Here is a 13823-nt window from a genome sequence, read left to right as displayed (position 1 = left end):
TAGTCTTTGATTGTTACATGAATGCAGAAAAGCTTGGAATCCTCACTTACACCCATTCTTCTCTTCTTATTGTAGTGAAAGTGACCTGGAGGAAGTACTGACATTTTACACACACAAAAACAAGTCAGCAAGTGTCTTCCTAGGAGCAAACTCCACAAGCACAAAACCCAGCAACACCAGTAACCAGTTAGAGAAACAGCCTCAAGGGGGTAAGTGTTGCAGGCAGTTCTGAGATGATGTTGCCCAGACAAATCCAGTTTAACATCAGTCTGTGGAAAGAGGACAAAGAGAACAACCCCTCCAGAATGTTATTCAGGTTTCTTGAGGTTGCTTATGTATTTTTTTAACTAACTCTGTGTGAAGACTAGAGTAACTCCACTCCTGCTGCCTTTGCCTGAAGTGAAATGTGATGAATCTGGACTAGCATTTATAAGGAACTAGATATAGTGGCCTATCACTGAAATGAGAAAGTGCAAACTGAAGGCACCAAGATTTGAAATGAACAGAGAATCCCAAAATCAAAGCAGGGTATGAGAAAAATCAAGGCCTGTTAAATTGTGCTGCCTACAGTGAGCGCACCCGTTGGAGGGCAGAGTCTGTATATTTGAGCCTAATTAGGTGTTCCATGGAAGGAAGTGTGGTGCCAGCCATACATATCCAGTAGTCCATGCTACTGTACATGACAGCACAATTGCGATCAATAGAGTTGCATGGTCTACAGTAAATGTTAGCAAGAAAGTCCATTGTAACAAGGTTTAAATTCTTCAGTTCTGTTCTAATGATATCACAGTTTGCATTTTCTACTTCATAACTCCTTGGTTTTGTTATAGAGTATCCTGAGGTGGTGAAAGAAAGAAAAGGTGATCGGCCCAAAAGTTCAGTTGCAGATCTGCCTGCAGAAGGAGCATTAAAAGTCTGTAAACCCAAAGAAGTTAAATCAACCTGTAAGTGAACTGGCTTCAAACATTGTCAAGAAAAAATAATGAATGCATATATTGTTTTCATTACTGTTTTAAACAAAGGTTGGAACCTTTGTGTTCAAACTGAGGGATTCAAATGCCCAATTTTGGGGAAGATTCTGCAGGTTTTTCTTTTAATCCCAAGAGAAGATAGTGTAGAGTGAGCCATATGAAAGAGTTAGCTGCTATTCTGTGGGGGAAGATCTAGATATGTCAAGCTTTGAAAGAGGATATTCATCAAGTAGAGCATCTTGTCTGTGTTGGTAGAGGAGGTCATTTTGGCTTCAAGTATATCTGAGTAGCGGCATCTCTGGTGTGTTGATACTATCTGAAGGACCTGAAAAGCAGCTTTTTCTCATGTAGTGTGCTCATTTTCTTTGTGTAGTTCCAGAAGGACCCACCTTCTCCTTAAATGCTGAAGTGAAATTACCTCGGTGTGGCCCTCCTAGTGCTTCTTCCTCTGTTTCTGGTGCCACGTTCCAAAGAAGTGCCAGTTCCTGGATACCATCTCAGCCTGCAGCCTCTGAAGATTCACAGGTGCCTGGTCACCATTCATTGACAGCTCCTCCAGTTGGCCCCAGGCTGATTCAGTCCCCATCCCTGCTACCCTCCTCGCAGAACACAGCTCCTGACAGCTCTTCTGTCTTCACAAACCCAGTGTCCAGCGAGGCTTCTAGCCTTGCAGGGTTACATCGTTGTCATTCTGGTAGCTACACCATTGGTCCATTCTCATCTTTTCAGAGAGCTGCTCAGATCTACAGCCAAAGATTGTCCCGACCATCCTCTGCAAAAGTAGGTGAGTGTTCTGGCATGCATAATAACCTGCTACTTCAGTATATAGATTGTGTAATCTCTGTTCTGGAGTAGGTAGAAATTCTACATTTCCAGAATTACAAGTCCTGTTGAATGGTGCTAAATTTCTCATGGAAAGGAGTGCAAGAAGCAGCCCTTGTTTGCCAAAGATGCCTTTTTACTGAGCAGATGAACAGGGAATCATAGAATAATTCAGGTTGGAAAAGACCCTTAAGATTATTGAGTCCAGCCGTTAACCTAGCACTGCCAAGTCTACCACTAAACCATGTCCCTAAGCGCCACATTTACACATCTCTTAAATACTTCCAGGGATGGTGACTCAACCACTTCCCTGGGCAGCCTGTTCCAATGCTTGACAACCCTTTTGGTGAAGAAATTTTTCCTAATATCCAATCTAAAACTCCCTTGGCACAACTCGATGCTGTTTCCTCTTGTCCTATCACTTGTTACCTGGGAGACTGACACCCACCTCACTACAACCTCCTTTCAGGCAGTTGTAGAGAGCAATAGGGTCTCCCCTCAGCCTTGAAGTCAGCCTTTGAACTTGTTCGTAAAGAGATGGGAAATGAAGTATTGTATATTTTTGCTTGATAGTGTTACTGAACTCTTGTTTATCTTTAGTGATTTTAATGAAGTTTTGGATAGCAGAAGTCCTGTCTCAGTCTATGTGCTATTTAAAAGACGAGTAGAGGTGGTGCTTAGGGACTTGGTTTAGCAGGCATGGTGGTGTTGGGTTGACGGTTGGACTTGATGATCTTAGAGATCTTTTCCAACCTTAATGATTCTATGATTCTATTCTTAGTTCTGTGTTTCTTTATCATACAGATAAATCCTTTAATGAAACCTCATAATTGTTGAATACTTAAAGGTGTTTCAAGACCTCCAAAAAAGAAAGATCTGAATGAATCATTACTATATCTCATTCTTTAGCACCTTTCAGCACTGCCATGTCCAGGAGTATCTTAAAAATCATATTTAGAGACCTCTCATTTACTATGCTGGGGTAGAACATAGTTGAGCAATGCAATTTTAGAGTGTAAGGAATCTGAAGAGTAGCAGAAACTGTAGGAATTTATGGATGTAATCTATTAGGAAAGTTTTGGGAATCACACACAGGCTAACAGCTGTGGTCCTGATAAAAAAAAAAAAAAAAAAAATTTTTTTTTTTTAAAAGATGGTCTACATTTGCTTTAGGTTGTATGTCAGGGTCCACACCCATTCACTAGGCTTCCTGTGTATATCTTGACAACCATTCTAGCATTAAAATAAATCTGGCTTCCCAAATGAGTAGCTTATTTAAAGGGATCCATTTGTTTCTTTAAGGAAAAACATTATAGATTTAACTTGGGTAACAGCAACCAATATTCTCTGGAATTGGGTCCCACTAGATACATTATGATAAATTGAATACAAGTTTGGAATTGACAAAAGCTCGTATAGGCAATACCCATGCAGAATAGAAGGCTGTATTCTCCCTAGAATCTGCAGAAAGTATCATACCTGCTTTTATATCTCTCTTATCAGCAGGCTGAGAAAGTCTGACATACCACTCACTAAGCATATCCAAATGTTTGTTTGGTAGGTTTGTGCCATCACAGTCCAAGAGGGCAGCGTGCAGGCTCAGCCAGGATGCACAAAGATGCAGAAGATACTTCTTCCCAGGGCAAATGTTATAGCCCCAGTATGGTCACAGCAGAACTGCAGCAGCTGGCAGAAAAGCAAGCAGCCTGTCAGTATTCCCCACCAAGCCACATCAGTCTTCTTACACAGCAGGTATGTAAGCAGTAAAGCTAGAGTCCCTGTGACAACAGAAAAGTCTGTCACAGGCTTCTATGTCAGTGCTGGGCTGGGCTCAGACATGCTGGAAGGAGTAAATCTCATGAAAATCGATTTCTGTCATGTTGTTGTTTACTGTGTTTACAGTGACCGGTATTTTTATTTTCTGTGAGATTACAAGAGCATTGCTAAGGTCCTTTTATAGAAGAAAGCGAGACTGGACAGAGGATTAGAAAATATGTTATTAAAAAAACCAAATCTATGCTTGGTCTTATTAAACAATAAACCCAAGTCTTCTCAGATTTGTGCTTCCATGCAATTTGCTTCCTCATTCCTCTAGTTTGTCATCACAGTGCTGGGAATGGAAATTTGCAGAGTGGGTTCTTATGCAAATTCTATATTCCAATAACATTGCAAAGACATAAAATGAAGTACCTGCTAGCATGGGTTATGATAATCCTTTGGCTAAACATGCTGGTATAGATCAATTTACATTGGCTTCTGGTAGAATTCCACTTAGTTTCATATTTCTTTTTGAGTTATGTCCTAAATAGCTACACACATAGTAATTTTTTTCTTTATCATATGCTATAGTTGTGTTCATCAAAGGTGTTCAAGTTGGACACTTCTCAGTTAATTAAGCTGCCAACTGGAGGCTCTCTAGGATAGGCACTTTGCCTTGGAAATTAATTTTTTCCCCTCTTTACTTGCTAGGGACAAACAGCTTAAATATCTTTCCTCCGATACTTTGATTTTGGAAGTACTGTTTTAACAGCAATGTTTTGCTAAGGCATGTTTAATAGTTGCAATAGCTGCTGCTATTTGCTTCTTTTTGCTGCTTTCAATTTTATTGTGATATGTTTGGATTTTGAATAACTGGTTAGATGATTGGCAATATGCCTTTTTCAAAAGGTGGGGTGCATTTATAACTCTAGGAAGCTGAATAGATTTTTGGACCCTTCTATATCAACTTTAAGGTTTTGATTCAGTCTGGGCAGTTCCAAAACTAAGACAGGCACTCTGGTCTTTGCAGATAGGTCTTAAACTTTAAAGGGTAAGTCACAAAAACAAAGCACTTTCCTGTTGTTGGAGTCAGCAGAGAATGTGAGCACTGAGTATACCAGTGCTGAGGCTGATCTTGTATCAGGCTAGACCCCACTTAGAGAATTTGATCTTTCAAAGCCTGAATTGGAATGGGGAACATCAGGAGAAGCTTGTTTGCTTGTCCAGAAATATTCAGAGCTGTCACTCTGGATCACGTAACGAGATCAGAATTCTTTTTTTTTAAGCTAAACTTTGTCAGTAAAACTGTTCAAAAAATTTGTTAGTGAGACATTTTCATTCAGGAAATGCTGATTAGTTGAAAGCTAAATATATGATGGGAACTACCTCCTTGGGTAAAAATTAGTATCTGAGCGAATATTTGTGAAAAAATCGAAATGCATCTCTTTCAGTCTTTTCAGAAAAGAACTTTTAAAAATAATTTCATACACTTTCTCCCTAAAACCACTCATTTCCCACTGCTGTGGTTTCTTAGGTCTGTCTAGAGAACCCAAGTTGTCCTCTTGCTGCCATTTATATAGCTATGTCAGGGATTGACCCTGGCTGGATGCCAGATGACCACCAAAGCTGCTCTGTCACTCCCCTCCTCAGCTGGACAGGGGAGAGAAAATACAACAGGAGGCTTGTGGGTTGAGATAAGGACAGGGAGAGATCAGTCACCAATTACTGTCACAGGCAAAATAAACTCAACTTGGGGAAATTAATTTATTGCCAATCAAATCAGAGTAGGGTAATGAGAGAAAAAGCCAAATCTTAAAACACCTTCCTCCCATTCCTCCCTTCTTCCTGGGCTTAACTTTACTCCTAATTTTCTCTACCTCTTCCCCCTACAGCAGTGCAGGGGGATGGGGAATGGGGGTTGAGGTCAGTTCATCACACATTGTCTCTGCTGCTCCTTCCTCCTCAGAGGGAGGACTCCTCACATTCTTCCCCTGCTCCAGTGTGGGGTCCCTCCCACGGGAGACTGTCCTCCACAAGCTTCTCCAACGTGAGTCTTTCCCACAGGCTGCAGTTCTTCACAAACTGCTGCAGCCTGGGTCCCTGCCACGAGGTGCAGTCCTTCAGGAACAGACTGTTCCAGCCTGTGTCCCGCACGGGTCCACAGGTCATTCCATGACCTTGCTGCAGTGTGGGCTTCCCATGGGGTCACAACCTCCTTTGAGTGCATCACCAGCTCTGGCATGGGGTCCTCCCAATGTGGAGCTCTATGTACTGCAAGGGGACAGCCTGCCTCACCATGGTCTTCACCACAGGCTGCTCTGGCATCTGGCATCCTCCCCCTCCTTCTTCACTGACCTTGGTGTCTGCAGAGGTTTCTGTCACATATTCTCACTCTCTCCAGCTGCAGTTGCACAGATTTTTTTCCCTTCTTGAATATGTTATCCCAGAGGAGATGGCACCATGGCTGATGTGCTCAGCCTTGGCCAGTGGCAGGTCCATCTTGGAGCTGGCTGGCATTGGGTCTATGGGACACAAGGGAAGCTTCTAGCAGCTTCTCACAGAAGCGCCACCTGTAGGCCCCCACTACCAAAATCTTGCCATGTAAACCCAGTAGCTTCCAATACAAACCATTAGATTATTTTTAAACTTCTGTAGTCCTACCATAGCTAGTTACTGCTAGTTAAATTAGGAAGTATAGAAAGGGGAATCCAGAGAGGAATTCACAAAGATCTATGTGAGAAGGGCTGTGTAGCTTCCTGAGCACAGCTGTGTTGGGTGACAAAGGAGCATACTCTGGTAACTGTAGATGGTGGAAGCTGAAACGTGTTTAGCCACCAGTCAGTCGATCAGTGTAGGTATACTCAAGTCTGAAAGTGGCTATGAAGTGTAGTGGTAGGTCTGGAAATGTATTGGTTGTGATATGTGTCTGCATTGCTTTTTGCTTCTGGGTTCTCCCAAGATACTTTCCAACAGAAGAGGTGGGATATGTATAGGAGGAGAATGAAGGTGCTAATTCCCTTCTTTGTGACAAACACACAATAAAGACCTCAGCTCCTAGCAGACAGTGTAGATTTTTCTGAGTGACCTTGACTTATTTTGTATTCAGCTACACAGTGTTTGTACAAGCTTTGCTTCTCTAGTGAAATATAGAAACATAGGTTGGGTTGTGTCTTAGTGGTCTTCTGTCATCATGAAAAAGATCCATAGAATGGATGTAGAATGGGATTCACAAGTCAATGAAAAGTTTAGAGCTGGAGCTCTATCTGACAATGAATTTCCTTCCTGAGCCTGTGTCCATTCAGTACTAGACATCTGCTCTCTACTGTGCTTAGTATGAAAGTCTGGATGGTTTATTTGAGGACAATTTTTCTTTTAAGGCAATCTGATTCTTCAGTACTGAATTTATGGCACATATTAATTTCTAAGCTGAGACTGTTATTTTAATCATACCTGAAATAGTGATGTTTTGGAAGGTTCAGATGTAACTGCAAGACCCAAACGAACATAGGTAAAGTATATGGCTGCTACTTGTTCTTTTTCTTTTTTTTTTTTCCTGTCACATTCTACTCTTCTGTCATCTAAGAGTCATTTTGATTATTTTTTCGATCCAGCCTGGCTTTTAAAGTCTGTCTTGCAAGAAGGACCAAAGGTTTTAGTTCTGTGGGAAGACAAGGCTGCCATGGCAATGAAGGGTGACAAGAGGTACCAGCATACAATAAAAGCATAATAGTATGGCAGCAAGTGCCTGTACAGGCAAAATGGGAGGCGTCAGGCAAGGGTTGGGCTCATTGTTGAGGGACCTGGAACCAGGACACCTGGCGTTGAGCCAGTAGGTATGGATGTGGATTTGAAGCAGGGGGATTGAATGAATAGGTGAAGTGCAGGCATTAGGTTTGGTTTGGAAAGTGATTTGCAGAAGGGTAGATATTGGTGAAGCTATTTGGGAGTGATCTGTGGTTATAGATTTGGGCAGACAAGGACTTGGTCTGAACCAGGAGGGGGGAAGGTAGGGGCAGAAGAGATAGAGCGAACATGTGGGAGAGGATTTAGTAACCAGCTGGAGAGGAGTGAGAAGTCAGACCATTGGTATGGATTGAAAGGGGGAGAGACTTGGGATGGGAGTTTGGGGACTCTGGGTTATGAAACCCTGGTGGCTTTGGGACAGGAGAATTAAGAGATTGAAAGCTGAAAGAAGGTTAAAGATAGGGCTCGTATGAGGTCGATTTAAACAGGGCACTACTTTCCTATGCATTTCTAGACAGGAGACTCTGTATTGTTATTTTCCCCCTTTTCATTCCTGTGTTTAAACCACTTGAAATATAATAGTCTTTTTAAAGTAAAAGCCTTCTAAAATAAATTGGCATGAAGACAACCCTTGGGAGAGAACATCACTTACCCGAATAATAAAAATAGTACAATTGTTTAAAGCTACTCCAGAAATTTGGATTTAAGTCTACCTTGTTGGAAAGTACCTGGCTGGTATGAAAGGGACTTGGTATTTGGATTTAATTATGTTTAATGGCAAGATTAGGACTATTGATTTGGAGGGTGTGTGTGAAAGAGAGACTTTTGAAAATACTACTATTGCTGTGAACTGTTTCTTTTCTGAGGGCAAGAACTTCTATGTGAGATTTGAATGCCTTTGTGCCTTGGTTGCCTGTGTTGTGCCCAGCTGTGTCTTGGGGGCGGGGGTTCTCTGAATACATTACCTCCTTCCAAGAGCAGCTGGGAAGCTTGTTTTCCATTCCTGTTCTTGTGAGAATTGCTTCTGGTATCCGTGTACTAGCATGGGTCTCCAGGGTTCCCAGGAATGTAGCCTCAACAGCTGTGCTTGGAAAGATGTTGCCATTCTGGTTGGGAGTCCACCTCTGTCCCTCTCTCCAATCCCTGGTGTTCTTCACTGTTTCCTACCCATGCCCAAAGCACCTGTTTCACGTTTTCTCTTGTATACTCTTGTATTCTGCCCTCTGTATTAAATCAGTTTAACTTATTAAGCCAATTAGCTGCAGAAATGACAATGTTCAAAGGGGAAAATTTTAAGTGTAAGTATCTGATGAGCTTTGAATGAGGTATTTAAAATCTGTCATCTTAAGAAAACAAGATTTTTTGTGATTACATCAGCTTTTTGTCTTGTCAGTCCTCTCCATTCATTTCTAAAACACCAGATGGGAACTTCACAGTGATACTAATGAAGTGAACAGTTCCTATAATATGGGAGGTAGGGATGGTAGGAAGGTAAAGCCTTACTTGTGTATAGTTTCATTCCCTTGTACACAGTTTTCAGTCCTCATGGACTGTCTCACAATGTGTGTGAGAACATTTTGCCTTTCATTAATTTGTATTTTTGAAAAATATTTTTCATTATATTGTATAAAATTTCATCAGTGCATCTTCATGCTTGCAACATGGAGAAAACAAGGGTCCCTTCACAGTGATATACAATAGAAATATTGATCTAGAACCCATAAGAATCATTACTTAATCCCCTGCGTCACTGTATGATGCCTTACTGCCCAGTTGCAGGAATGAGAGATGAATAGAGGAAAAAAATAGGAACAATATTCTATCTTAGACTAGAAAAGGAGCAGCTGTTTGTGTAACTTCTGTAACTGTCTTTAATGGTAAGTGCAGGAAGGATGTTGTGTTAGGGACACACTGGAGTATAACAGTCTCAAGTTAGGTTATGAAAGGTAAATAGTCATCATTACAAATTAATAAATACAGTGAAGCTGCTAGGGAGAATCTTTATTGTTAAATATAGCTGTTAAGAATGAATGCTAGTTTTTACTTCTGAGGAATTTTATTCCATTTTATTTACTTAAAAACACAGGTTTACAATGTTTTTGTGATTACATAAAATCTAATAATAAAGCTAATTTTGAGTTTATGAGAAACAGTGAGAGTTATGTATCTCTATCCATAAGACATCTTTCAAACACTGCCGGATTTTTGCAGTACTCACCATCTAACTATAGTACTCCACAGTATCCAAAAATAACAAGGTGTTCCTCTAGTTAACTACCAAATACGTTTGGGAGCAAGCAACACAGAGATCTCTATGGAGATCTGCCTTGGAGGATCCAGCATTAACCTGATAAGTTCATGGCTGAGTAGGATAAGGAAGTATCTGAGCTCAAAAGGGTCATAAGAAAACATGTAAGAAAGAGAAAGCCCCTGCTCAAATTCCCCAAGTTACAACTAAATTAGTCTTGAAGATAGTACGTTCTTACCTGTTTCGTGAAAAATGTTAAGTGCATAGAAGTGCAAGGCCCATGAGAGTATTTCAGTTAGGGCTAAGATCAAGTGGAGTTCAACATATCTGTTCTGTTTGGATTGTTGCCTAGCCAGTCACTGCATATATTAATTAGCAGTGAACAGGCTTCTAAGCTGGAACTAGCTGCAACATGTACTGCTGCGTGCTTGTAAGTTAGGGGGACACAGGGAGTATAGGTAGCAGGCTTGTGAATGATGTGGTTATTGGCTATGGAGACATGCGGGGATGCTACAGGAAGTCAGATTTCATTAATAAATTAATCTATCAATAGAATATTTAATTCAGTGGGGATGTGGTCTAGGTCTGTAGAAACAAAATTTTGGTGGATAGGGGCACTAGAAAACAGTAAATAATTTATTTTGCATTCTTTTTTACTATAGTAGATAAAGAGGAAATACATTTTCTTTTCAGGTAATAAAGTTAAGCTCCTAGAAGAAAAGATAGGCAAAAAATGGTTTGTGAGACTTCTATGGCTGGGTGGTATACATTTAGGAGTTCAGAAACGCAACAGTGAAGTGACAAAATTTCTACTGAAAGGTGTGGTCAGTGGTAAAGCTGGTATAGAGGACAAAAAGGTAACAAATGTGCTTCTGTGTAATAAGGACCCTAAAATTTCCTGTAAATAAAGCAGCGAGTCTTGCTCCACTAACAGATATATATCAAATTGAGATAAAAATGGGATTTTAATTCATGCAGATAAGCATAATTCAGACCAAAAAAAAACCCCCAAAACACCCAACCCATGTCTTGATCTATTAGAATTCTTTGAACTGAGAAAAATAGCATCTAGTGGAACTGGTTCTTGTTGTTCAAACTTTCAAAAAAGTTTTTGACAAGCTTTCAGTAAGAGCTATTAAACAAGCCAGGTATCTGTAGGGTGAGAGGTAAAGTTTTGTTATAGATTGAAAACAGATAGAAAGCAAATGAAAGAATAACTAGCCAGCTTGCTATACAGCAAGTGGATAACTGAAGACTCAGAATGTAGAATGCACACAATGGAGCGTAAAACTAAATATCTGAAAGGGAGAGATTTATGACTGGCATATTATTACATAAAGAATGAATAGGAAAGCAAGTTGCTGTAAGGTAATAGGGGTTGTGAATTTGCAGCAAATTACTTTATAGTGTTCATCCATGTGAACACATGCTTGTGCAGCTCATGTTTACTACATGAGGGAACTTCTTGTTACCTTCAGTATTATGTGGGCTACAGATGTCCAGATGTTCCATTACTGTGAAGTTACATGTGTGTTGTAAACTTAAACTTCAGCCTGCCTCTTGGTAATTCGTCAGTATGTCTGTATTCGTCTGTATTCGTCTGTATTCTTTTGTTGTTTATTATGAGAAAAGCTAAGAGAAACTTAACAACTATATTAGCTGGGCAAGACAATGGCAGATGAAGTTCAGTACTTACAAATAACTGATTGCATGACAAGCAGTAAGTTTAACCACTTACGGTAATAAGCTTTAAATTAATCATTTAGGGAAGAAAACTGAGTTTTGTTGTGGAAAGCTCAGTGGAGGTACCTGTTCTAAGTCAAGCAGTAAAGGTAACAAAAATTATTACCATGTTTAAGGAACAGTATAGGAAATAGTGTGTATTTATGTAAGCATCAATTACATGCCGTCGCTTGAAAAACTGTTTTCAGTTCTGGTTGCCATTCTCAAAGTGAATTCAGGAAAAATAACTGGGATTTACAGATGAGTGACTACAACAATTAACCGCAAAATGCATTTAAGGAGGAAGTGAAAATACTAAGTTTGTTTCGGGAGGAGATTGGTATGAAGGAATTATAGAGCGCAGTGGATGACAAGGTAAATAAAGTTGATTTTAGTTATGCTTCTCATAATAAGAAGGGGATATTCAGTTTAGTAGGAAGACATTGGAGTAAAAACTGATAATAAAAGTGAATAGTTTTTGTCACAGAATGTGTTTACCTTCTGTAACTTCCTGCCACAAGATACCATTAAGGCAGAAAGCTTAACAGGCCATAGTTACCTCAGACAGAATGATGAGCATTTTGCAAATGATAGGTCCCTAAGTTTTAATGTACGGAAATAACAAATTAATTTTCCTTATCAATAAGATGTTTCAGCTAGATGCATGGAAACTAAAATTTCTTCTATCTTCTAATATATGTCAGGCAGGATAGTGAGTTGCTGGGCCATTGCTTTGAACTGACCTTTTGTCTTTTAATACTGAGGAACATATGCTATGCTGCTGCTTCCATATTTATGACTTTTTCTTTGCTGCATTGCTTTACTGTATTCAAGCAAAGTATTTCCTTTATAAGTGGGTTACTGAGACACTTGTGAGGAAATCACTATCTCAAATCGGCAATTTCCCTAGTTATGTCATGCAAATAATTACTAATTATTTTTACAGAGTGATGATGTCTTTGTCACTATGTATAGCGTAATGGTTCACCTGCAGTATTTTCAACTCAATTTTTCAGTTGTCCTGAAATGTTCAGTTTGCTCCTTGCCTAGCCTGAGCCTAAGATAGTAATATTAAGGTGGATGGATACATTGGTGGTGAGTTGGGGGATGAAGCCTGAGGATAGAGTTCAGTAAGCCCCTTTCATGGTATAAGGACTTAATTGCCTTTCTTGCCTTGATTTGTGATAGAGGGACCTTACTGGCTACTATGTTACTTCTGGACAGCTGAACTAAGAGGCTTATTTTAGCTGGATCAGTTGTTAGCTATTGGCCTTTCCTGATGGGTAGATGGATGAAGGCTGTGACCAAAATAATCCAGACTTCTTTTCCCTCTGCTGTATCCCTTACCAGGCATTAATCCTAAAGTCTTTATTTCATGTGTGGTTAGCATAAAATATTTCCATGTGCTTATATTGCGTGATTTTCTACGGGGAGGACATTAAAGTGCACAGCATGTGTGTAGATCCAGAGCCAGGTGTTTGGATCCTGGATATGTATTGTGGGGTTTTTTTTTTGTTTGTTTGTGAATGGCATGTAAGGTAAAAAGGTTTTCTTCTGCAATGCTGGATCTGTGTGAGGTCCATATCACTGGCTGATGTGGGGGGCTGCAGCTGATATCTACCAGGCTGTACACTTTGTAGTTACTAATGCTAGTGAACTGAAGAATGTGTTGAATTGGCCAGCTTCACCAGGAGGAGGAGGAAGAGAAGGAGGAGGGGAAGCCTGGTGGGAGCTCTGCCCTTTTCTGTGAGGGAGAGTGTGAGATTTCAGGACCCGGCTATCATTAGGAATAGCTCCAATTCTTCTAGCCAGGGAGTTTAATCACAGGGATAACATCAGACCACCCAGGCAAGGGCTATACCAAACTGTCTCCACCTCTGCTATGCAGCCAGTTAGTGCCCAAGATCCAGCAACCAGGATTCCTGCAAACATGCTGACAGATCCATAGCAGGATGGGGCACTTTTCTCATTCTACATTTTTCATTTGGGCAAAGGTGGAAATTAGCAAGAAGCAGGTGAGTTTACAAAACCTTAGGACAGGGGAGAGGAAGTGAGGAAAAATTGGGATGGACACTTTGCTTTGCCTGACAGTGACCTTGTGGGAATAATGTGCTACAGGAATCCCAAAATAGCAAGCTTTGGTTTAACATCAGCTACAACAATATTTGAACCCATAGCACTCCTCAGTTACTTGTCTCAATCGTGCAGTGTGATACCCTGGCCTGCCTTGTGCTCAGCAGAGAAGTGCCACAAAGCAAACTACTGGTGTGCCAAAACACACTGTACAGGTCTCAGTGGGCATCAGCTCTTTTAGTTCTAGACCTGAGCAGTTCAACATGGTGCCTACACAAAGACCATGAAGCTCAGGCTGCAGCATATATTTGCAGAAATTTGGTGGGGGTATTTTCTCCACCAAAGGATTTTTTTCAGTGTTGGTCCTTTGCTTTGACTCAAGCCACTTTATCTGAGTCTTAATCAGATTTACTTTCTGTATGTAGCCATTTGGTTGGCTTTTACCCTTCCACTGATGGAGAGGAAGAGAAATGGAAAAAGGCATC

General features: G+C 40.5%; 1 protein-coding gene across 1 annotated transcript in view; it reads left to right on the top strand.

Moving 5' to 3' along the window:
• The window catches only part of TTLL5 (tubulin tyrosine ligase like 5), a gene marked incomplete at its 3' end in the record, with an annotated part of 139011 nt that overhangs the window by 63641 nt on the left and 61547 nt on the right, over nucleotides 1-13823 (top strand). The window contains exons 25-28 of the mRNA XM_081999989.1: nucleotides 76-209; nucleotides 831-944; nucleotides 1345-1755; nucleotides 3355-3545. Of these exons, the coding sequence (XP_081856115.1) occupies nucleotides 76-209; nucleotides 831-944; nucleotides 1345-1755; nucleotides 3355-3545 (850 nt within the window). The remainder of the gene's footprint in view (nucleotides 1-75; nucleotides 210-830; nucleotides 945-1344; nucleotides 1756-3354; nucleotides 3546-13823) is intronic.

This window comes from Phaethon aethereus, assembly GCF_964289735.1.
Source record: "Phaethon aethereus genome assembly, chromosome: 5".
Classification (NCBI taxonomy): Eukaryota; Metazoa; Chordata; class Aves; order Phaethontiformes; family Phaethontidae; genus Phaethon; species Phaethon aethereus.
The sequence above is the reverse complement of the archived record's forward strand: the minus strand, read 5'-3'. Positions and strand labels throughout refer to the sequence as shown.